The sequence below is a fragment of the Diadema setosum genome, chromosome 5 (genome assembly GCF_964275005.1).
Source record: "Diadema setosum chromosome 5, eeDiaSeto1, whole genome shotgun sequence".
In the NCBI taxonomy this organism is placed as follows: domain Eukaryota; kingdom Metazoa; phylum Echinodermata; class Echinoidea; order Diadematoida; family Diadematidae; genus Diadema; species Diadema setosum.
This window is the reverse complement of record NC_092689.1, coordinates 6,342,664-6,368,680: the sequence shown is the minus strand read 5'-3', so window position 1 is coordinate 6,368,680 and position 26,017 is coordinate 6,342,664. Positions and strand designations below refer to the sequence as shown.

The window sequence follows — 26,017 nt, the reverse complement described above, 5'->3', positions numbered from 1 at the left end:
GGTTCATGATACACTATAAAAATAGAACACCTACCACTACAACAGGCTTTGATATGTAATCAGGAAACTGTTGCACAAAAGCTTTAAACTAAGCATAAGTCAGAAAATCAAATATACATCTCTGGAAACTCAATTCTGATTGGCCGATACCCATCTTACACGAACGATGGATTTGCTGACTTAGCTGTATGCCTGATTATGCAACAGGGCCCTGGATGGCAAAATTTGAGTTTTGTATGGTTCTCTATTTTGTATGATTGTGAGAAAGACTAACCAAGATGTCCCAGACGAGACCTTCTAGGTCAGATGACCATATTGCTCACCTGTTCTTTTTTGTTCCCTACATCTGTGGCTTTCCTGCTGCTCTGCACCTGGGCCTCCAGCTGCCTCACTTTCCTCTTCAGTGCCGAAACCTCGTCAATGTCCCCCAGGTCACGTTCAGGTTCCTGCAGAAAATATTGCCATTTTACAATCCATTGTTATGCTTCATTGTTGCCTTAACCCTTACTGTGCTGTGTTCACCAATTGGTACATACACTGGAGTGCTTTCTTTGCCAATTGGCACTGATGTCTGGAAACAAATTGTCAATGAATAGAGGTTGCCTTGTCACCTTAGTCCCTATTGTGTAACAATGCCTTTCTTGTTTGACTGAGGCACATTGCTATGCCTGAATGGGCTTGCTTATCCACAACTAGGTCAAACCTGGATGGATTACTGAATGCTAATGAAAAAGCTTGGCTTGGCAGGTTAAAGGGATGGTATAGTTTTGGTGGAGATGGGGATTTAGGCTTTAACCCTTTGCGAAATAATTTGAAACCATTTATATGAAATAATAAAGAGCGTGCAATTCTGAGAGGAATTCAGAGTTTATTTGATAAAAATTGGTTTTGCAATGGCTGAGATACCTGAAAACACTGGAGGTCCTGATGAAAGGTGGAACCCTCCTTTTATTTGGATCACTTTGTTTTGCTTTGTTTTTTAGTAATGTACACATCAGTAATGTTCCAAAGTCTAAAACTTCTTTGAAGTTTCATGATTCACCTGAACTTTCTGGGAAATGTTCAAGAGAACTATTACCACAACTCATTTCAAAAGGCCATTGAGGTAAAAAAAAAATAAAAAGGTACAATTTGAAACGTACCTGTTGTGTTGTTTGTAGCTTCAGGACATCTACTTCTTTTTCCAGGCCCTCCTTTTCTGATTCCACCTTGATGAGTAGCTTGGATTTCTTCTGAAATTCCTGAAAAAAAAAGAACATACTCAGAGTGTCACTTGTTCATGGTGGCACTACCATATCTACTGTCCATTTGTAGTAAATGGAGATGAACTTAAACAACAAAAGCACCATAAACTGATAACAATAGAAATGAACATATCAGACTTACGTGTAATAGCACAGGTTTCTGAGATCACACCTCAGCTACTTCCTTTGCCAGCAACAAGAACTGAGCATGATTCAAGCTGAAATACTTATGAAAACTGGTATCTTCAATGCTCTTTATGTCCAAATGTCCACACAATGTAAAATATAAGCCAATTATGGAATATGCTGACAAAGTATAATTGTTTAGGACTATTATCTTTGGCTTTATGCACTGACCAACAAATACACTGGACACAGGAATCTGCATCATCAAGCAATGTCCATCAAGACAGAATCAAAGTAAATTGAAGACAAGATGAGAGAACCTTAGCAAAATCACTGAACATGATATCCCACTCAAAGATGTATCTTTTCAGGTAAGTACATTGTATTTATGCAAACCTCTTTAACTTGTTCCAGCTCGCGGGTGGCACTAGACACTTGACCTTTGAACTTCTTGACATCTTTCCTGGCCTGATCCAGTCTGCTTTGAGTTTCCTCCAAGACTTCCTACATGTTTGAGACATGAAACCAGAGAAAAAAAAAACCACATCATCCTCATCAAGTGGCACAGCATTTAAGTTCGGAAAAAAAGCTTTCAAAAATTACTTGCATTCTGTTGTGACCATCAAAGTACATGTATGCATCTACATCTATAACGTATGCCACAACACAGTTTTCAATATGATGTATCTAGATTTTTGTGATGTCCTTACTACGGATATAAAAGTAGTTTGTTATCATTATCCTTTATGCTTGTCATTATCAGTAGTTATTGCGGATATGACAAGATCAGTAATAAGCTAACTGGCTATTGCTGTGTGGATTGAATCACCTTGTAAATAAAAGGATATTATTCCTGAGTGTTTTAACTTATTACTTGGTACTTAAAGAAATCAATATTCAACTAATTGAACTGAATTGAACTGAGTTGAACTAAGGTGAACTTAATTGCATTGAATCAAACTAAAATGAACTGAACTGAATTGAATGGTACTGAGTAGAATGAAATTGAAGTGAACGGGATTTAACTGATTTGAAATGAACCGAACTACACTGAACTAAACTGAATTGAACTGAATTGAACTGAATTGAAGCTGTGTTGAACTGAATAGATTTCAGCTGAATTTGAGTTCTGTTTGTGGGAACCAGTCCCTGATCAGGACATCACCTTCAGTTTCTTGGTTTCCTTGTCGATGAGTTTCTGGATGTTGAGTTGCTGTTCTTGCTCTGTAGCCTGAGCCTTGGCGTTCTGCTGGGCTGTATCTACCATGTCAGCTCTCAACTGCAGGAGTGCCTGGCTTAGAGACTACATGCATTATACATAATTGAAAAAAAACAACAAACCAACAGCAACAAACAGTTATTATGATGATAATAATGTTGATGATGAAATCAAAAAAATGATGTTGATGATAATGACTGTAATGATAAGACACAATAAAATATAATAAGATAGAAAGAATAACATAACAGTCACAACAACAGTGGATTTAGTTTTTTCATATGCATAAACACTTCCATCTTATAAGGTAGTGATAGAATCACAAAGCTACATTTGTAAGATCCCTTATATATCACATCCATAACTTTCCTGAGTAGCGATGACATGTTTAAAGAGCAAAAACAGGTACGTGTATTCAGAGAGAGAATATTGGAGCAAAAGGGATGAACTGAACTCCTGTCAACTGAAAAATGGAAAGAAAATGAAAAAGAAATAAGGCACAACTTATAAGTTTTTGAAAAATTATCACCTCATTCCAATACTGATTCTTCTACAGTCAAGGTTAAAAGAGAGATAGAAAGAAGGATAGAAGTAGTAACACACCTTGTGCTGCTTCTCTTTCAGAGCAAGTTCATTCTTCAGTCTTTCCACCATGTTCTTCATCGTGGTGGTGGGTGCCTTTGAATTGGCCGCCCTCTGAGAGTCAAGCTCCGCCTCCAGCCGCTCAATCTCCGCCTCCTTCTCACCGATCGTCTCCCGGTGGCTGGCAATCTCTGCCTCCAGTTTCTCCACCTCACCCTTGTGATCTTCAAGCAGCCTATACACAATAAATACAAACCCAAATGTTCACAAAATCTACATAACAGTCATAAACACTTAATCTTTTTTTCTTCTGCACAACTGGTGTTAATGATGTAGCTATTTTTTATTTCTTGACTAGTTGGAATGTTCAAAAATAAAATGACTTAATCTTATCCTACTGGTAGTGAACTCTGCATGAAAATCATTGCACATACATGTCGATGCTACAAGAAAGTCAGTGGACATACGGGCAATTTAAGAGCAGAAAACTGATTTTCGACGGTCTTACTGTCACAACAGAAAGATAAAAAGAACCCAGAAAGTGAAGGAGAGATGTAACTTTATTGCTTTAACTTTGTAACTTTTGTAACTTTTTTTATCATGGCTACTACTAAAACACCAATCAATTCAGTGCTTTTTTACGTTGATATAGGGCAATTTGTCAATCGGTTGCAATAAAAATATCTCGATGGAGAAATTTCATGAATTTGAAGATGTAACTTTGTTGTTTCCTCTTTATCTATTTTCTGTATGTTCTCACCTCTCCTTGTTCCTCTGGTATTCCTTCGTCTTGCGGTTCAACACATCCTTCCACTTGGCCACCTCTGTATGGGCTGCCTTGAGCTTGACCGACATGGCAGCCATGGCATTGTCCTGCTGGGCTACAAGATCCTCCAGCTCTTGGAGACGGGCAAACTCACGGCTGCCTGGCACCGGTGGGGCAGGTTTGTTGACAAGTTCCTTTCAATGAAACAAAGATAAATACATTATAGTAGCATATGTTGTTGTTGTTTGTCTGTCGGTATCAATGAGGACAACATAAAGCACACATAAAATGATGCAAGTGTTACAAAATAAATACACATGTATGCCGGTAGGATGATTTCCTCACACTGAAATAGATGTAAATTTTGTCATCAGTTACAAATGTACTTGATTTTGATTCAATTACCATTGCACTTGCTGTTCATTGATCAATTCAAAACTTTCATTCAAATCACTCTTGCCTTTCTAGAAGACATTTTAGTTTAAATTCTTCAAACGAACCTCCACTGCAAAAATTCCATGTAAAGCTTCACCCTAAAGAGAAAAGCATGCATCAGGATTTAAGAATTTACATCAGATACCTTCCTAAGAAATGACTAAAGGTAACAATAGTTCTCAGAATTTTCTTCAAGCTCTGTGCAAAATTTTTTCCTTATGTTCACACGACACTGAATTCTAGCCTCTGGTGACATACTGTTTGTTAAACGATTGTTCTCTTACGGTGGCTGCTTTCTTGAACTTGTTGAAGGCAAGGTCATTCTGGGCATGTAACTTCAGCTGAAGGTCGTGAATCTCTGACATATAGTTGGCACTCTCATCTGCTGCTTCCTGTGGAGAAAGAAATACACAAGTGCTGCAATTATTACACTGCACAGTTTTGTTGTTTGTTCTCTGGATAGAGGGATGTACACTGTATACTAAATTGGCCAGAGGCTACCTCTGTGTCTCTTTGTAACTTGGTCTACCAGATAATGACATTTACATCCCCCCCCCCCCATGGGATAATGATGTTTAACCAAATGCTGTTCTGCTATATTTTCTTCTTCTCTCATCCTTAGTAGGCACTTACGAGGAACAAAAACAATGTAATTGTCAAGACTTGTCTGCTATATCGATCTTAGTTTTTCAATGAATTTTGCATTCTGAAAGCACAAATGATGTTGAACTAACTCACTCAATAATGACAATGAATATGACTGAAAAGGAATGGAAAGATATGATTCACACAGAGTGATAATTAATGAAATTGTTCTCTCTATGCCAGAGATGTATAACATTATGACTCTTTGACTTATCCCTAATCTTTTTATAAGTTTAAACCTCAGAGAAAAATAACAATGGATCTTACCTTTCGTGACTGCTCCAGGAGTTCAATGTACTTCTGTAATGCTTCCTCTTTCTGCTGGATACGATTCTAAAAAGGCAAGAACAAAATTGTTTAAATACATTATTACTGCTTGAGTCTGCCTTAAATACTCCAGGAACATTGGAATTATGCATCCTATGACTGCACTAAAGTTAGAACATAAATTGTTCAGGATCTAGTAACTACTTGAAGTGCATGCAACACTTTTGATGTGACCCCTTCTCACAAAGTTGTTTCATCTTAAGCATGTTAAGGTGAGTGTATCTTAATAGTATACAAACAATAATTAGTATTTTCTACTCACTGAACAGCAGCACCACATGAAAGAAAAATGTCTTTAAATGTGTGCTCGAATTGAATTGTGCAAAAAAAAAAAAGTAGCAAGAAAGGATAGCACTCACAAGGAAAAATGATATTGAAGTATTACAATACACCAAAGTAATTTGGTTGACAGATATATCAAAACTTTTTTAACACCAAATAAACTTTTTAATGTATACAGCAAGGGAACTGAGACAAAATTGAAATTATGAATTGGATATCATTGGGAGGAAAAAAGAAAATAAACCAACCTGTAAGCCTTCAATCTGAGTCTGGGCCACCTTGAGGGCCTGTTTATGTTCACAGGATTCCTCAATCTCCTTGAAGCGTACCCCTTCCGACATCGCATCCTTGATCACCTCGTCGCGATCAGACGACGCAGGCAGTCTCATGCGGAGCTCGTTGATCACGCGGTCGCGAGACAGGAGGTTGCTCTCTGTTTCGGACAGGGTCTTCTCTGTCTCTGATAATTTCTAAGTGTGTTGAGAGCGGCAAAAAAGCAGCTTTAGTCATTCTCTTGTGGTAAGTTGCGACACATGGCAGTGATTAGCATGTAATAACACCTTCGATTCATGTATACATGTTGATCTGATATGCCATCAAAGAATGGTAACTTATGATTTGACAACATCCTTGTTGGTAAATGCAATTGTAGCAATATTCCTGGCTACAAAACATCACTGTCTCACAAGTTCAAACGAACAGAGAAATATGATATCTGAAGAGTGATATCAATCAGAAATGGAGTAAATGTGTGATGTCAATTTGACAAACATTCAGCTTAAACAATTTTGTGAATTGCATGTACATGAGTATCTGCATGTGATCAAAGAAGAAATTGTCGATGCAAATGCCTGCACTGTACCCAAGCATATGCATTTAAACATTTGTCGATACATGACTCCCATATTTGGGAGGTACTTTGCTGCACATTGTTCATTTAACTAAAATCAAAAGACGAATGAAATATTGAATGCACTGCAAATTAGTTCTTGCTACCAGAGTAGAGTGGTGGGAGTCTCCTCCGCAACACTCATCCCCTCCACCATGCTCACCTTGTGCAGTGCCTTGATCTCCGCCCTCGTATCCAGGATGGTCTTGACGTGCATCTTGATGGTGCGGATGGAGTGCTCTAGCTGGCTGGCCACCGGTAGGCTGGGGTCTGGCAGGGAGCCTGTAGCCTCCTCAAACTGGTGATTTCAAGGATTATGAGAATACCAGAGGCCAATCAACACAAAGATGTTTGCTAATCATTGCACGCGGCAACAGTCATATCTAATGTGATCAGCAAGTTACATGTTCGCGACTGATTGTTTCCTCTGTATGTTTTCAACAGCGACTGCAATAACTGCAACTTCTAAAATATTTGCAAACTTTAAGACACAGAATCAAATACTTCCATATTGATCTCTTCAGACTTTTAGTCTGTATGTCAAATTATGCATAGTAATAAATTTTTTAAGTTAAATCATGTGCAGATCAAATTCTTATATTTGTTACCCTTGACTACTGTACTATCATTGTCTTACATTTGTGTTTAACTATGTTCACTCTACGATGCTATTAATGTGCTCCCGTTGATGATCTAGATAATATTAAATATAACGAGGAAACTCATCAATCTAAACTTTCTTTAAAAACCTTTGCATAGATAATGTAAAACTGGCTTACTCTGAACATCACTGAATATATGATTCTGACACTATCGAGGTCATGTGAAAAAAACAACAACAACAAAGCATTACATGAATACACAATGTTACTACTTCTCAAAAGGAATTGCAAAAAAAAAAAGTTATAATGTACACATGACATCAGAGAAAAAAGGGACAGCGCAGAAGCCATGCCTAGACATACACTACCTTTACAGCTGCATCAGCCATCTCTCGCTGCTGCCGCTCTAGGTTATCAATCATTCTCTCCAGCTCTGCCTCTCGCTGTTCCCATAGCAACTGCCGCTCCTCGGCCTGGCGACTGATGTGAACGTTTTCCTGTTCGAGGCTGGTGACTGTCTGCTCGTGTGTGGTGACCATGTTTTCGAAATATTTCACCTGATGCAAAAAAAAAAAAAAAAAACGAACATAGAAATACAGTTATCAGAAAATGCACATGAAATAACAAACTATGTTTAATACCTCCATCAGTCTGGTTTGTAGCATTCTTAATATCACATATTTAACAACATATTTGACAGTTTTTTTTTTTTTTCACTTTCCATTTTGCTCCTATTCCTCCTTTCCATCTTTTCAATCCTTCCTCACTCTTCTACTTCTGATTTCCCCTCCTTTTCTTTCTCATCCTCCTCTTTTTCCTTATCTCTCTCATCTCTTCTCTTCATTCCTCATTCTTCCTTCATCTCCAAGGCACCATTTCATGAAAGTTGTCAGCCCTGACAAGTTGTCAGTCTCTGACAACTTCAGTAAAATCCTTGGTGTTGATTGGCTGAGAAGCTCTGGTGCCTGACTGCTACCATGATGATTGTCAGTAATTGACAACTTGTCAGGGCTGACAACTTTCATGAAGCGGTGCCCTGTTCCTCATCCTCCCCTCTCTCCATCCTCTGTATTCCTCCTTCTCCTCTTCCATCTTCCGACACATCTCTTCTTTGCCAAACTCTCTCCTCTGTCTCCCTCTCTTCCTCATCTCTTCTCTTCATCCCTCCAACCCACTTTCTCCACCTCCCGTTCCTCACCCTCCCCTCTCTTGCTCCTCATTATTCCTCCTTCTCCTCCCCCTCCTCCCTCTTTCTTTTGACTCTTCCTACACCTCTCTCACTTGTCAAACTCTTCTCTTTTCCTTTTCTTCATCTTTTTTCTTCATCCCTCACTCTTCCTCCACCTGTTGTTCCTCATCCCCTCCCTCCATCCTCTGTATTCCTCCTCCTCCTCTTCCATCTTCCAACACCTCTCTCCTTTGCCGAACTCTCTCCTCTGTCTCCTTCTCTTCCTTATCTCTTCTCTTCATCCCTCCAACCCTCTTCCTCCTCCTCCTGTTACTCACCCTCCCCTCTCTCCTTCCTCTGTGTTCCCCCTCCTGCAATTTTTTTTCCTCCTCTTTCTCTTCCCTCTTCTTACCCTTCTCTCCCTTGCCAAACTCTACCATTATCCATTTTTATCTTTGTGGCAACATTCTCTGTCTTCATCACCCCAGCATGACTCTTTGTTTAATACCCCACCTGCTGCTGAAGCCTAGTGATCTGCCTGTTGAGTTTCATGTCCTGCAGCCGAGTCTCCTGCATCTTGGCATGCCACTCTGCCACCTTGGCTGCCCCCCTGCTGTCCTTCAGGGTCTGCATCAACTCCTGCAGACCCTGGTGTTTCAGCTCCAGGTCGTTGAACTGCTCCGACACCTTCTCCCTCTCATGCTTCAGCTGGAGGAGAAAAGAAAAAAAAGGGGAACATGTTGTCACATTGGGCATCAAACCTCTGTCCATGCCAGCTTTATTCATGCATTGGCATCTCGTCCCCACCCCCCCCCCCCCCCCTTCACTCACCACCACCATCACCACCGCAACACAGATATGCATGTATCGTGTTCTATACAACAGTACACTGTCTCTATAACAACCCATCTGTTGTAAAAATAAGCCCAGGGGCCCGTTTCATAAAACTTGTCATCAGTGACAAGTTGTCATAGATATGACAAGCTACTGAAATCCTTGCATCTGATCGGCTGAGAGCAAATTTGTCATACAAATGTGGCAGTTGTCACTGATGACAAGTTTTATGAAACGGGCCCCAGGTTACCCTTTCGCAGACATGCCCAATACATTGTTTGACAGACACAGCATACCTGCCAACATTTCAAGATGAAATATCTTACTTGTGGATTGCAAAAATCTTATTTTATATGCAAACTGAAGTTAAAAATCTTACTTTCGGTCAAATCTTCAGAAAATACATATGAAGGGTATATCTAAATATTTTTTTAAAATCTGATTTCTCTGACAGAAAATCTGATTTTGCTATTTTTAACATAAAAAATCTTACTGAATCTGATAAAATCTTACTAGTTGGCAAGTATGACACAGCTCAAGTCATCCTGTAAATTTTGGTCCTGTTTATATTGCTCACTACTACTGCAGTCTCCATTGTGTTTGCTGTCAAAGAAAGACTTGTGTGCAATCTGGATTCTTCCTAGATCAGTGAAGTCACAACACCCAAAGCCTAGAGGTTGTGAATTCTAATGTTTGATGTGTTACTCAATAATTAACACTTGTCATTACACAAGTATCTCTCCCAACATTGTCAAACTTGGCCAAAAAAAAAAAAAAAAAAAAAAAAAAAATGGCATCAAGTAAAAAACATATGTGGACATAAATTTCTTGTCTGTTTCAGAAACACTGGTGAAATAGATTGAAAAGGAAGAAAAAAAAACTTACCACTTTCATCTCTTTCTCCATCCTCTCCTTGTCCAGGCGGAGCTGGATCATGGCCTTGGAAAACTTCTCTTGCTCTTCAAGGGGAACTGCCCCACTGAATTGACGTCTCAAACCCTGGTTTTTCAGCATTTTAGTGGGGGAAAGGGTTTGAAAATAGCCATAAAAAATGGTAATGAATTATCAGTACAGACAAAATGAGGGGGATAGGGATGCATACATGTATGTATACAAATCTTCACCTTAACAAACATGTACTCTGGGTGGGTGTGAATATGTGTGACTGTTCACGTTTCAGTTTATTAGTGGGAATAGCGAGAGAAAAAAAAAAAATGTTCCAGAATCCTTTGAAGAGCACTTGGTGGTTTTAAGATTTGACATACACAAGAAAATGCCAGTTATTCATTTCAATTAAATCGTATATGGAAATATTACGAGGCTGTGTTCCTTCAATGGCTCACTCAAAACTGATGGGACTGAAAGCCATTTTATTACACAGAGGGCAAATAGGTAAGCAACTTACAAACTTGTACACACACTCACTATAATATCATAATCACTAAGCAACATTTAAAACTTAAACATCAATGGTAACAAATGTCACTTGGACCCTGTTGCATACAAAAATGCAAGAACACACAAGTCAGAAAATCAAACACAAATCACGCATCAGCCAGTCAGAATTGAGTATTCACAGATTTACATTTGATTTTTCTGACTTATGTTTCATCTAAACTTTTACGCAACAGGGCCCAGGATTCTCTCTTAACCAACTGAGGATGGTCTGATTTTGCTGCAACAAGCATTTCCCAGACACCTGCCTGGTATACTTGGGACTAGTCTTCAACAGGTTAAGATACTGGATCTTACGACTTACCTGGATGGTCCGCCGGAGGTGCCTGGCCTTGTTGCGGGAGTCCACCTGACAGTGGTAGAGGCTCTGGGCCTTCTCATCCAGCTGCTTCTGCAGCCGCAGGGCCTGGGCCTCAAGCTGCCGGTTCTTCATGGTGGCGGCCTGCAGCTTGCGCACCGCCGTGCCCTCGCTGACCTGCAGGGCGACGATGTGGTGGTGGAGCTTGCCTGGGGGTCATGAGAAGATGACGGTGAGAAGCATCTTTGAATAGGTTACAGATGTGAGTCAAATATACAACATCATCACCACTGCACATGTTTCCAAAAGCACTGAGTTTCAGTGTTTGACATGGACTCTTGCAGCACAAGAGATGGAGTGTACTCTAACATGTCTCTAAGATGTCTCCCAACGTGTTGTGGATGTCAATATGTAACACAAGCTGTGGACGAACTCACGAAGAAAGCGGGAGAAGTGTAACATGACTTCCAGAGCTGATAATGGTAGGCGAGACGGGGGATAAAAACTGTCCTGTCACTTCTTTCAAAAAGTATGTCACAAAATTCAATCCAGAGTGTGACTCGTTTTTCCAGACACCGAAACCCAGCATACCGCCTTCTGGACCATGGTACCAGAAGTGCCCTGTAGGCAAAAATACTCTGGGCACTGCAGTGTCCAGGCCCTCAAAGAAAGCAGGCTTATCAAAGATCTACAATGTACACAAATTATTGCCTCAGGGCCACATGCATATCCATTCTTGATAATGAAAAATTTGAAAACAGAGACATTTATCGAGTTTCGGGGCATAGCAATGAAAGCAGCTTGGCATCCTACACAGGACGAGTCAGTGACAGCAGAAAACAACAAATGTCAGACGCTCTTCTGTGGGCTATCGGACAAAAAGTGCCTCGACCAACATCAACTCCTGCTAGATCTAGTACTACTAGAACTCAGAGCGAGATTGTCGCACCTGCAACAGTGTCTGTTGTGGAAGAAGATATAACCTTTGACTTGGATCTATCACCTTCCCAATTAAGCCAGTTTCATGTGAGGAAGTTATTCAGGATGAGCACGTTGTCACAAATAATTATGTTGCAGCCAATTACGAATGGAGGCAATGTCAATGGAGCTCAAGAAGCCAATATTGCCAACAGATCAACTCATACAAGGTTGACCACTTCCACCAGCACGTGTCAAACAATGAAGAGTCCATTTGTAATGGACTCATAACATACAGACTAAAGAAAACAAAAATCATACATTTTACACTTACATCTTCCATAATCATAAAATGTGTATCAAAGGCTAAAATTCTTGAGAGAAGGAACACTATCCTAATTACAATTGTAATGAATACATTCTCAAGAAAAATCATGGATCAAAGAATTTTTTTTTTTGAGGGGGGGGGGGGAATTACGAAATACTGTCTTTTCTTGTTTTTTTCTTTCTTTCTTTACCTATGATGGCCTTCTCATCACTCTGCGTCTGAATGTCCAGGAGCTGTTGCCGTAGTGATTGGACCTCCTTGTCCCTGGATACCTGCTGGGCTTCAAGAGCCTTGGTTTGAAATGAGGCTACATCCGCCATTTCCTGGTATAGCAGCGAGAAAAAGATAGTTCCCATGAATTGGATAATACAAAACTTGCCTTTTTAGAATTTGAATTCCTCCTTCTTAAGCTGCAAAAATGTTTCATATCTTTGAGAGGGATTATTGAAACTTACAACAGTCAGTTTTTTTAATCTATACCACAATTCCATATTTTCACACAGGAGGGGATGTGCAATGTACACAATGTCATGTAGTTGCTATTATCACCACAGTTACGTGATTACATAAATGATTCATGACTACCCAATGTCCATTGAATGTATATATTCAAACTGTTTCATCAAATTCCACTATCTATATTATGTTACACAGTCATATCAGCACTGTTAAAACCGAAGAAAAACCCTGAATACATTTTACCACTTAGTAAGAAGAAGCTACACACTATTTAGTGTTGAAGAAGAAACATGTCAGAAAACATACAAGGAGGCAGCCAAAGGGTACAGTGTAGGAGGGGGAAAGAAAGGAGTGAAAGGAAGAAACGTTTTCTGTTTTCACCTTGAGCTTGTCATTCTCGTTGCGGAGGGATGCCTGCTGTCTCTCCAGCTCCTCAATCTTGCGGCGGTCCATGTCGCTGGCTGCCTTGGTGACGCACTGGGACAGCTCATCCCTCAGCTCCTGCTCACTCCTCTGTAGCTCCAGGTTCAGTTTGGTCAGCTACGGGGAGAACAGATTGTCAGGGCAAAAATCAAGCATTGTTTGGTAAACAACACAGTGGGGTAGAAGGGATTTGTTTCCTTGATTTGAAGAAAACAATTTTTTAAAAAGGCAGAAAGCAAATGCTACAAATCTCATGTCTGCACGCTTGGAACCCCTTTTTCCTGTTTTGTCGTCTCCGAAACCGAAAAGTAAGGCATCAAAGATTGACATTAATGACTGTGATCTTTGATTGCGCCTAATTGCAAAGTGTGTAAATGTTTATGGATGGGAGGGTCTAAAATAGATATGGATTCACTCTATGTTCAAACAACAATATTTCATCTTGAGTATCAGCATACATGTAGTATTCAATCTTAAAGTGATAACGTAAATAAGCTTGAGCAAACAGATTTTAACATTCACTGTGGCACTGGACAGGAAGTGGCTCTACCTCTGCAAATTTGTTCTCCAGTTCTGCGTTCCTCATCTCCAGGGTGTGGAGGCTGTTCCTCATCTGGTTCTGCATCCGGACGGCGTGCTCCGCCCGCTGCCTCTCGTTCAGTTCCTTCATCTCCATCGTGGTCAGACGCTTGGCCAGTGAGAGAGTTTCGCTGCCGGGAATCACCCTGTCTCCCTTTCTACCAAGGGCCTCTGAATTTTGGCAGAAAAGGTGAAGAAAGATTCATGAAAGCAGCACTTTTCTGAGGCGAAATGCATTTTTCCATTCAGTGACATTCCTGGCCAACACTACTGAAAATATCTGTCTCCACATTTCTTCTGCAACATCCACATGAATACCAAGTGTGTCAAGTTTTCTAGAGCCCCAGTTTTCGTTGTTATTTTTTTCTTTTCTTTGAAACAGCCAAAGCACTTGAGATGAATAAGGTATGATATGATATGGCAATAGCGGCTTGCCTGACAACTCACCCTGCATCTGGCCGTACTCCTGCATGGCCTGTTCCAGAGTGTGTAGCTTCTCCTTCTCAAGACTCAGCTCACGTTTCAGGTTTTCCTTCTCTTCCTCCAGACGCTGGTTGTCACTCTACGCAAATGTAAAATCAACGATCCCATCATCAATGTGTCTAGAATGCCCATTGTCATTCAACAAGAGTGAGTTAAAGAAAAGAAAGACTACTGCGACAGAAGTGCAATTTGTCATATATGACAAACACTTTGTATAAACACAGCATTTCCTATGACGGAAACATTTGTGGACAATAAGAAAGATGCAATCTTGGGTATTACTAGACACTCTCTAGTCTTGTTTTCAGCCTTTCCACATTTTCAGATTAAAAAAAAAAACAAAAAAAAAACTAAAATTGATGAAAAAGGCTGTTCTCTGTCACTGCAATATTTCATAGTCAAGCCATGGGTTGTCATAGTCTTACTTCCAGTTGGTCTATCCTTGTGTTCCTGGAGACCAGTTGATTATCTGTCTGCAGGAGATCCCGATACTTTGCTGCTAAATCATTGTACTGCCTGTTGGCTGAGGCTAGCTCTGCGGCTGGGACGCTCTCGTCTAGCGCCCTCTGGAGGGCTGAGATCTTAAACTGAGATGCCTCCTGCAAAGGTGAATGTAGAAATAGATCAAAACTTTAAATAGTTCTTTACACAGTGGAACATAATGGTAATCGCATTTTATAATTCTGAGCTGACAGGCAGTAACAATACAGAATTACAAGAAGCACTGACATAAAAGGGCCACAACTGACAACAGAAAATGCCACAAATAATAAATTCATCTTGTGCATGACCCTGATGAAAAACACAAAGAAAAACAAAAACAAATGTGTAAATACAGTCGAAACAGTTTTGTGGTTATACTCAGATAATTAAATACAGAAGTTGCGATCAAAATACTGCATCTGAATAAAGGAAGTTTGTCCTGTTTGAATCTAATTAATCCACATCATGGTAATGGCCACAAATCTTCATTTCTTTCATTTGCACTATGAATTTAAGGGGAAATAATGCCATGTCATTGCACCATATCAAAACTAGCTTTACTTGCTTTTGACGGTCAGAGAAAAAGAGGGGAAATTTTAAACTCATCAATCTCAATTCATGTTCTGAAATCTAACACTTTTTCCATACATATATGCCAATCCAACCTGGCATCATACTCATCTATAGAACCCAAGTGACAGGAGGCTTGCCATTTAAAATAAATCTTATGACAGGTCAATGCTTCCGAATTTCTCAATCAAAATACAATAAATGCAGTAATCCAACAAAATGCACATTCTCATAGGGCATGGTAACACTGGAAAAAGATCAAGAAGTTTGCCGGGAGTGGGGGAAATATCCCTAGTTGGAGTGAAGTTTTACAGGAAGTTTGCAGTCACAATGGCAAAACTTCGAGATCTTAAAGATACAGCGTAGCAATCTCAAACTTCTTGATCTTTTGCCAGTCTGACCACACCTATAGAAAGGCAAAGTTTGGGCATATACAAAACAGATTTACATCCATTTTCTTTCTCTTTCTTTCTTTTTGCATTCTGAAAAAAAAAAGAAAAATCTGCAAACCTATCGTCTACATTTGCGATGTTGGGGATGTACAATTTATCTAGAGTTATTGGTGCTGTTGTTGGTGATATGGTTTCATGAAATCTACCATCATGACTTGTTTGTTTGGAATGTTACAGTGTGCCTTTGTTTCTTTTTCGTGCTGCAAATTTACAACCCAATCTTGTTTGTTTGGAATGCACACCTGTAGGTTGTGTCCCAAATCAATTGTGTATCTCTTTGTGCTATGAAATGTACTACTACAACTTGTTTGTTTGGAATGCTAGGTTGTGCCACTAATCATTGCGCTGTGAAATTTACAACCACAACTTGTTTGTTTGGAATATTAGGGAGTGTCACAAATAAAAGTGCACCTGTTTTGTGCTATGAAATTTACTATCACAACTTGTTTGTTTGGAATGTTTTAGGGCATTGACAGAGAAATCGACATCCAACACCTGGGATTAGTACCGGCTAAACTGGGTCAATTAAAAGGTCAGTGCTCTATGATAATTCAAACACAAGATGTAACATAAGAATTGAGTATACAACTCTTATATGTGAAATTCACACAAATGATAATCTTCATGCAGATTTGTCTTTTGCCTGTAGTTCTCCTGGAGCTAACCTTATTTCCGAGGGACACTCAAATCTGATATTTAACTATTTAAAATGAAATGGCATTAAAGCATTTCATCAAATGCCTGATAATGCTCACACAACTGATTGCTCTTTGGGGAAAATAAAAGAGGCACTCTTCAAACTGACGAAAGGAAACTTCAATATCTTCATTCATGATTGGATAACGAGAATTACCTTGTGACGTTGAAGGTATCCCATCCGCTCCGTGATGGCGCTCTCCATTTGAACCATCTCATTACGCAGTTTATTCACCTCCTGCACAGACATGCAAAATCAATTTCAAAATATCACACATTTACAAAGTATATTTATGATGCATATATACCTGCAGAATGTACAACACAAACCCCTTACATAACACTGATTGGCATAGTCTCATTTCAGTAGGTTTTTTTCTCTTTTATTAAACCTGCATATTCTTCACGCATACCTTTAAACTGACATGAAAAGCTTGGAAGAAAAAAAAAAGGAAGAATGTTTTGGGTACATGCATATACATGTTTAAAGCTCTGATTATATCATTATCTTTCTTTTTTCTTTATTAAATTAAGGAGGGATTTGTAAATACTAGACACTGCATGTAAAGCCCTATTAGTTGCTATAACTCAAAACTATATCATACAACATAGGATAAGATACATGGTAAGCTGATAGCCAGTTAGATATATACATGTAAGTCTGATATGTCGACGTGGTGCACACATGTCCTTCATGGATTGAAGAAAACCTTGAAAAACTTTGAATTCTATTATCTTAAAAAAGAGCACCACTTGACAAGATTAAATGAGCCATTATGACAAGTTTTTCCACGTTGCATTTTGTAGGAAAGAGAAATAATCAGTTGCACCGAAACATGGTCTTTGTAGAATATTTTCAAAAAGTCTGGCCTGTGACTCTTGACTGCTTGACTGACCTTTCTCAAGGTGCTCTCCGCTTCCTGGCAGGCTGTGAAGCGCCTGGTCAACGTCCTCTCATTCACCCGTAGGACGGTGACCTTGCGAGTAGCCTCGGCCAGACGCCTCTGCTGCTCGTCACCGTCGACCTCGAGGGACTCCAGAAGACGCTGTTGAAAAGAAAGTAGGTAAGCACTTGCATTCAAAGTTGGTAGAATTTCATTTGCGAGACATAATGGTAGAAAGGGGTAGGGTCTCAGGAAACAGTAGGTGCAGTGCAGAAATGCATGAAAATTTGTGATTGCAAGCCAGTGTATCCTCACAATCCATAGACCTTGGGTGACATTCAGTCTGGCTAACCTGTATCAAGTGCGCAAACATTGGACTTGAGTGAATCTCAACTAACTGTTCTGTTAGCATTTTCCCCCTCAGAATGGGATCACCTATGTGCATAGTGTTATAGGTGTTATGCGTAGAGCCATGGAAATGTTTGACATTCCCGTCTAGGACCCGAGTCAGGTCAACCTTATGGGCCCATGAATCATTTTGATACACTTGTCTTTGAATTCATTCAAATACAACAGAGTCTCACCCTATGGTGATTTGCAAATTTAATGTAATAAATTAAAAAAAAGAAAAGAAAAATAAAAGTATGGTCCTCTGCCTAAACTCACGTTGAATTCCTGCTGCCGAGCCTCATGCTGCCCTGCGGCGTCCACCAGTTTTTGCTTCTCCTCATCCCATGCCTTCTCTCGCTGTAGCCAGTCATCAACCTGAGAAAAAGTCAGTGCACTCTATTAAAACATCAGCCTTCTCCCCATCCAGAGCCCAGTCCAATAGAGCACTTTAAAGTGACTGCAGGTTACGATATTTGCATCACCATACGTGTAGCAACAGCTGGGGAGGTAAGATAAAACCAAGCTGTGATCAAGAATTTGTTGCCATAGTAGCTGGCATCAATGCCACTTTCAAATTGTACACCAATTGTGCATCTTTTATGAAACAGGTCCCATGCACATGTTGAAATCTGCCACAAATATACAAAACATTACATGCAGCTGGCCTCTTGTAGATAAGAAGTTCTCAAAGAAAATCAAGAAACAGACAGCCATCTACTTTAATCTAGTCAAAATGAGCGCAATTGCTATCTAGTTCTTCCTGTCATGAATTAATCTGTAACTTTGATTTTTGATCTTTTAGAACAACAACAACAAAGAAATAATAGTAACCACTTTCTTTACTATCACTACTATCACAATAGTGCTGGTAGTGATTGGCTTGCATATTCTGAAGCAAGTTTCAAAACTTTGGTCAAGTTTTTGCACGTCCATTCAAGCAGACAAAATCACTCACTCAGAATATTAAAAAAAAAAAAAAAACTTCATTTCTAATTACATGAATGATGCAGGGTTTGTTCCTGTAATAAAAAGAGAGAGATGGCTATAAAGTGAAGGAGAGGAGAAAGAATAACAGTCATACTAAACCTGGTTTCTGCTTGCTGACATGCACAACAGAAAATCAAATATGCACATGGCAAATAAACATGCAAAGTATACCTTCTGCTGATAGTCTTGGTAAATCAGACCCTGTTGGTGTCTCAAGACAGCAAAGCGCCGCCGATATGTCTGCAGGGCCACCTCAGTTTTACCAAGCTGATCTTCTTTCACTGACAACTCCTGGAATACAGAATTGAAGAAATTTGTCATAAGATACACCACAAAAGCTAAATTCAGACATATCTTGGTCACATTCCAAAACTTAATTTGGTATTTGATACTACAGAGAAACAGCATCATATCTCTTTAAAAGAAAACGTGTGATGTATTTGTGATGCTCTTGCAAACTAACACAGTGGTCTTGTGTAGATTGAAGTAACTTCTTTACATCGATTAAATTCTCTGTTCTTCACATTTCATATACCTATGAAAACATACTGCCCTGGGCGCAAAGATAAACAAAATGCATCTATATTTTGGACATGATCCCTAATTATCATTATTACGTGAAAGATGATTATTTTGTAAATGATTCTACCAACCCTATTTATGATCCATGCAAAATAACAATGAAGTGTACAAGAATACATTCAAGCTATTTCATACTTCATGGGGCAAAAGACATTAACCTTGCCAGAAATGATTTCAAGGCTGGCAGGCTGCATCATGGACAAACATGACACCTGTAATTCTCACAAACATACCATCTAATACTGTAATTGCACTGCATAATGCATGGTGCATACATAAGTTCAAGATGATCCCTGAAACAACACAGGTATTGACATAGATTATCAATCTGCTGCTGATGACACCACTAGAAATTCACACTTTTACATGATATTCTTACCTGCAAAGTCTGGATTAGCTGCTCGTTGAGAGAGGAGATGATCTCAGCACTCGAGGCAGCCAGGCCATGTGGGAGTGCTGAATGGTGAAGGGTCATCACCGCCGCCCCTTGACCCAGGTCACGCAGATCTTTCAGGTCTTGCTCCAGCCTCATGATCTAAAACAAGAGGTAGGAGGTGAAGGTGAAGGTATGAAGTCAGGATTGGATCATGGTAAACAGATTTATGTTTCTTGGTCACTCCTATAGCTAGTATTTATTGTATTGTGCTTTCATGGCAGCAATATATCAAAATGCACATTAACTGATATCATGAAGAAGGGTTAAAAAGGTATACAGTGAGGGAAGACTTGATGACATACATTGTAGTGGTGATTAAAATTAGATTCATAGCAAAGGTCTAAAAAACACAACAAAGTAGCAATGCGTCATAACTGAATTACAGCAAATGAAGGAGTGCTTTCACCTACTTTCTTACAGTTAGAGGCAGAAAACAAATGGTTGTTTATATCATATCATGATTTGAACTTATGTCCCAAACCAAACCCTTCAGAAAGTAAGTTATGAACTGACAAATTCTCTAAAGTAGAACTACTGAAAATCTGAGAACCACTATATTGAGATCTTCATTGCAGAAACTAAAACTATAAATCCTTGTCTTGTACATTAGAAATGATGTTCACTGCAGTGTAAGATACAAGAGAATGCATTCATTACCTTGGTCTGCGCACGATCCAGAGCGACACTGGCCTTCTCTGTCTCATTGCGGGCCTGCCTCAGTTCACGGCGCAACTCCTCATTCCGCCCTGTCAGCTGGTCCACCTGGGCCTTGAGGTACACCTGAGCCTCGTATGCCTCCTTGGAGTCCTTGGACTCAAACAGCTATCAGGACACACACATACACACACACACACACACAAACAAACATACACACATACAAATAGGACAAAGAGGAAAGAGAGAGGTTTACAGTACTGGATACCATCTCTATCCATCTGAGCCAAACTATTTTGTTGATACTTTCAGCTTGGAGCCAATGGGTGCGGTCCAAACCTTCAAATGATGTGCAATTTCTCCACTACAGCCTCTTGGTGCTTTCCTTGACTGCTGTTGCAGGCAAAGTGAGGAACAGTTTGCATTGGGCTTTCAACACATGCTTACAGATCACTCTTTTTATGCTTTACAAAGTACATGCAATTTACAGAGAAACATTGGACCAATGAATGTCTCAATTTGAGACAGCTATGCCACAGTCCAGGTCCAGACCCAAGACCTACAGTTGTATCTGTTTTCAGTCACACCTGCCAACTGCTACATTGCATCACCTCCAAGCAACACCAGATGAGAAAAGGAGGGTACATCTTAGCTACATGAAGATTTTATTGTCAAGAAATCTGTTATCACATCATTAACACCTTGTTCCCTTGGTAGACAATTTCAATAGAATTTCAAATTGTATTTCCTTTAACTTTACAATCTTGCTTTTACAATGACCTCTTCTCTTCTGTGAAAATGCTGTGAAGTTTATTTGCAACAGTACTTTACTGCTAGCTTTCTTATTTTTCTCCTTCAAGCTGCTAGGTTTGCAAAGCTTTGAAACTAAAGAATCTATCCCCAAATACATTGTATATCTCAGTTTTAACAATGCCAAACATTGAATGGAAGTCTAAAGAAACTCACCACACAGAGTCTCTCCAGGATGGGTCCCAAAGTCTCTGGATCCACTGGTCCCTGACCCCCTCCTCCTCTTGATCCTTCCTTCAGGGCCTCGAGGATCTCCTTCATGCTCTTCTCCACCCTCTGCTTGTCCTCAAGGAGCTTCTTGTTCTCCGCCTTCACCTCTGCCAGCTGGGTACGGCTGCGCTCCAGGGCCTGTTCAGACCTCGACACCTCTTGCTCCAGTTGGTGAGTCTGTGGTGTGGAAGAAATATGAAAAAAAGATGGAATGACAGATGTAGCCTCTTTGCCAATTAGCATATAATGCTTTGTTACCAGATTGGCAGCAGAAATCCCTAAAATACACTGTCAATTCCATCGGTCACCTCAAAACCTTCTTGTTTCTAAATTGGTCTCCTAGTGGAACTATCGAATAGTTACATCTGGGTGGGATTGACTGAATTGAATCATGGCCAAAGTCGACTTTTCTTTAAAAGTTTTGTTTTGTTTTGTTTTGTTTTGTTTTGTTTTGTTTCGCTGGAGGGGGAATCAACTGAATGTAATGACACAGATAAGTAAGGAATGGTGTAAGTGCATAGGCATGTAAACAGTTGAACTCAATCTGTCAAGGAGCCATTCTAGAATTGTTTATCAAGGTGGAAATGGAGTAGCTGGGATAAACTAGACTTGATCCAGAAGGCACAACTAGACTTGATCCAAAAGGCAGAACTTTCATTGTTGCCTAGTCAACCAGTATCACAGTTAGTTTGAACATTGTGGAGTACAAAATCTTTTAGGTAATTGCATCATCTTTACATCCAGTCCCATATGCAACAAGCCATGTTTGTTGTTCACCCTCACCCTAATCCTCAATGAGTCTGAAGGGATAATGTCCTTCCCAGCCTTGATGGCTTCTGAGATTTTGCCGGGAGCACTTGCTGGGGTGCCCTTCCTCGCTGCTTTGAGGCCCTCGGCAAACTCATCCACTTCCATCATCTCTTCCGCAGTCAATCCCAGAGCCACACCCCTGCAGGTGTATCATGGTACATAAAACTTTATTTCTGTTTAAGATACTGCAGTGTCATATGCTGGGTCCTGTCACACAAATCACTGGAATAGTGGAAAACGTACAACAGCAACTTTGTGACTTACAAAAGAATGAATACTTATGCATGGTGCAGCAGGTCTTACAAAGCTGAAAGTTACAGACAAAAGTAGTGTCATGCAATCTTTTCCTCCTTCACTAAAGATATGATTGCTGTCTTGGGACATCACTCCATATGTGATTATCATCCATAACGAGAAGTAAATGAACAAGTATTGTTATTCATCACTTCTCCATAAAAAAGACACACACACAAACACACACAAACAACACTGCACAAAGTTGTCCAGTATAATTCCATTCTCATTTTTTTTTTTTAACCCATTGAGGACCAGCTGATTTTGCTCTAACACACATTTCCCATAGACACCTGCCTAAGTATACTCTGGACTAGTCTTCAGTGAGTTAATCACCACACAAATCATGCAATTGATGATCGACTCCTTCAGTATATGGAGGATACAATGTATCTGGTAATCATCTCTTTATCTATATACAAAGAAATGGGGGGGGGGGGGGATAATACACGTAATTGAGACTGTTATCATGAAGACAGTGATTTCAAATGATGTGTTCTCAGTCACACCATCAGCAAGCACATTATCTTGGATTTGATTTGATTTGATTTGACTTTGACTTGATTGCATTTTTGTAATGTCATCCAGGTGTAGAAGTAGTAAGTAAATGCAGACTGTATACAAATCATACACGACTCGAGTATGAAAGACGAGTCCAACTCATAACTGAACAGTCTGTGTCATATGTCAAATATCTGGAAGGAAGATAACTGTTGTTAATTTGCTAAATTGTTAAAAGTTTGCAACTCATTAGTCTGACTGCCGTTTCCTTACCTTTGAGCACGTTGAGTGGCCAGGGCACGAATCTGCCTTTTGAGAGCAATTCTTTCCTCTTCCAGCCTTTCCACCTCCTTTGTCAACACCTAAAGGGCAAAATCAGTTCAATCAGTCAAAATTAGTAAAGTTAGCAATATGGGACAGGATATGAGAATACTCTTCAAAAAAACTTATACAATTTTCCTCATACATCTAATCATAGTGGGGTGCAAATCCTATCTTCATTTTTACTAGAGTTAGACTCATTTAATAAAAATCCATTCATCATTTTGTTTTCAATGACTTAGCAAACTCCATAAAGATTCTATACTGTTGAAGTACATTTGTCTTTTAAAATATGTTTTTAAAAAGTATATTTTGTACAGATCTGAGTGCTCAACCAGAGATTTGCAAGTGAGCCGGCATCATCTCATCTTATTTGTAACAAAGACAAACATCACATTTTCATACCATCCTTTCAAAGCCCCCCTCCCTAATTCACCTGGTACCTCAGCCACCCCCCTCCCCACACCCAAACCCCATCCCTGACCCACCTGGTTGAGGGCCCTGTCCTGCTGCTGTTGGGTGCCCCTCTGCAGCCGCGCCTGCTCCATGTCGATGGGGCGCTTTGGCTCAAAGCCCAGGCGACTCCTCAACTCTTCATTCTCCTCCAGCAGTTCGTTCAGCTGGATCTCAAGCTTGTTGACGTTCTGAGTCAACTGCTCAATGTTCCTGAATGGCAAATGGGTACAAGGCAGAGAAGAGAATCATTATAATTCTCATCATAATGGCGCATTTTAAAAATGTCCTCTCCTTCCTGTGATAATTGCAATATCTTAACCCGTTGAGGACGGGCTGATTTCGCTACAACATGCATTTTCCTAGACACTTCTTGCCCAAGTATACTCGGGACTCGTCCTCAACGGGTTAAGAGCACGTTTATGATCTTCATATTGAAATAGCCATTCCCACTGAAATCAAATTATTAGTGATTCATATCTTAATTTCCCCCTAAAATTTGGGATCATTTCTTGCTGATGAAAGGATACAGGCACCAAAAAAAAGAAAAAAAAAATCAACACTGATTTTCACATCTAAACATCTACACTCGCAAGACAGCAGTGTTTATTGTAAGGATGTGTCTCCTAATTTCTTATTCCTTGTCCTCCTAACCTGTTCCCATTCCAACATACTCCCATGCTCACTTTTTTTTTTCCTTTTTCTTCACTATTTCCTTGCGACATTTGCTCATGATGACACATACTGTTTTCATCATTGATAGGATTTAAGGGAATGGGAGAAAAAAGAGCAAGAACAGACTAACACTGGAACACACACACACAAGAATTAATGACATACATCAAATGTGAGAAGCAAAAACAGAAACACATTACTTTGTTCATGTTTGCATTGTGTATATCCAAATAAAGATTTTATGTTAGTTGGTGACCTGCTGGTTATGGAAAAAGAACAATTTCTTGTTGCATATCCTTGCAAGAAACAAAAAACGAACACAAACAAACAAATCTACCAATGCCTTTCCTGCACAATGGTCAAAACAGCTTCCTACTTTTTGAACACCTTCAAGATCCACACATTTGAAATGATTCTGGATTCCTACCTCTCTCTCAGGCCGATCTGCTTCTTCCCAAGCTTGATTTCTTGCACTGCTTCAGCCAAGCCGTACTCCCCCTGGTAGCAATGAATATGCATGAAACAAATAACTATGCTTGACATGAAAACAACATGCTATCAACTACAGGTATAAGAATCACAGATATTTCAAATAAACAAAGCAATATTCAAAGTCAAGCTCTTAAACCTTGACTGTTAAAATATATCAACGATACATCTGAAAGGACAAATGGCAGATGTGATTTGGTTGTGTTTTTTTTCTCACTCAAATAACATTTTACTTGGTTACACTAAACTTATTATGTGACCTTCAATACACTCCCAACAGCATTTAATTCTCAAGTTTCATTTTCTTCTTCTCTTTACAAACCTGGTAACATATGCAAATCTTGCATCTTGACAGTCCCTTTTTCTGTTGATGGGCATTGATTTAAAGACAAAACAATATATCCTAAATCTTTCTCTCTCTCACATCCACCCACCTATCTCCCTTTACGTCCTTTCATCAATCAAAAATATGCATTCATTTGAATTGTCTACCCACCTCACACTACATTTCCTTTAGTACCAACACCGTATCTGAACATCAAGCAAAGTCATGGCACTGAATCTTCCAAACAACTCACATCCTCATAGTCCTTCATCCTGTTGATAGCCTCACTCAGTTCCTTGTCCTTCTGCCTCGCGTCGGCCTCGGCCTGCTGCGCCCTCTCCTCTGCCGCTTTCATCTCCTTCTCCTGCTCCTTGAGCGTCTCCCGCAGTTTCGTGATCATGTTCTGCAGCCGCACCACCGGGGCTGCACGGGAAAACAAGGACAACAGAATTTCCACAGTTGGTTTGGCATTAGAGAAATAATTCTTTTTCCTCACCCTACAGCTGTACGTCCAAATGATTACAGGGCCCTGTTGAACAAAAAGAAGCAATCAAACATAAGTCAGAAAATCAAACATAAGTAAGGTGTCAGCCAATCAGAATTGAGTATTCAGAGACTTGATGTTTGATTTCTGACTTAAAGGTGCATGGTCCCAGTGTTTTAGTCAAATGCATATGCGGGCGCATGGCGCAAGTTTCCTATAGAGACCTACGCTATTGACTCCTCTTTAGCGCTTACGCTTTGGCCCACTTTCCCCGAGTCCGAAGAAGTCTGATTCACTGTAGTCAGTGGTCGGATCACAGTTCGGCTCATGATTCGGCTGAGGGGGATGACAGCTTTAGCAAACTTCTTTTGTGATGTCATAATAACAAGCACATATGCACGCACCCTGGCATTACTACAGACTGCGCGATGCGCAGAGAAGACAACAAA

The 26,017-nt window shown here is 39.9% G+C and overlaps 1 protein-coding gene across 1 annotated transcript in view; it reads right to left on the bottom strand.

Annotated features, from left to right (window-relative positions):
* LOC140229032 (centrosomal protein of 290 kDa-like) overlaps positions 1–26,017 on the bottom strand; it is a 48,754-nt gene that overhangs the window by 14,870 nt on the left and 7,867 nt on the right. Inside the window, exons 11-41 of the mRNA XM_072309293.1 lie at positions 25,338–25,507; positions 24,698–24,768; positions 23,631–23,808; positions 23,095–23,183; positions 22,000–22,165; positions 21,163–21,393; positions 20,200–20,364; positions 19,486–19,641; positions 18,696–18,815; positions 17,814–17,912; positions 17,160–17,309; positions 16,421–16,501; positions 14,488–14,661; positions 14,027–14,141; positions 13,551–13,750; positions 12,959–13,117; positions 12,309–12,441; positions 10,879–11,081; positions 10,005–10,118; positions 8,799–8,993; positions 7,486–7,674; positions 6,679–6,813; positions 5,875–6,096; positions 5,285–5,350; positions 4,657–4,764; positions 3,932–4,131; positions 3,193–3,406; positions 2,536–2,673; positions 1,767–1,874; positions 1,143–1,241; positions 324–446 (exon numbers count right to left, since the gene is read on the bottom strand). Coding sequence (XP_072165394.1) covers positions 324–446; positions 1,143–1,241; positions 1,767–1,874; positions 2,536–2,673; positions 3,193–3,406; positions 3,932–4,131; positions 4,657–4,764; positions 5,285–5,350; positions 5,875–6,096; positions 6,679–6,813; positions 7,486–7,674; positions 8,799–8,993; positions 10,005–10,118; positions 10,879–11,081; positions 12,309–12,441; positions 12,959–13,117; positions 13,551–13,750; positions 14,027–14,141; positions 14,488–14,661; positions 16,421–16,501; positions 17,160–17,309; positions 17,814–17,912; positions 18,696–18,815; positions 19,486–19,641; positions 20,200–20,364; positions 21,163–21,393; positions 22,000–22,165; positions 23,095–23,183; positions 23,631–23,808; positions 24,698–24,768; positions 25,338–25,507 — 4,571 coding nt within the window. The remainder of the gene's footprint in view (positions 1–323; positions 447–1,142; positions 1,242–1,766; positions 1,875–2,535; positions 2,674–3,192; positions 3,407–3,931; positions 4,132–4,656; positions 4,765–5,284; positions 5,351–5,874; positions 6,097–6,678; positions 6,814–7,485; positions 7,675–8,798; positions 8,994–10,004; positions 10,119–10,878; positions 11,082–12,308; positions 12,442–12,958; positions 13,118–13,550; positions 13,751–14,026; positions 14,142–14,487; positions 14,662–16,420; positions 16,502–17,159; positions 17,310–17,813; positions 17,913–18,695; positions 18,816–19,485; positions 19,642–20,199; positions 20,365–21,162; positions 21,394–21,999; positions 22,166–23,094; positions 23,184–23,630; positions 23,809–24,697; positions 24,769–25,337; positions 25,508–26,017) is intronic.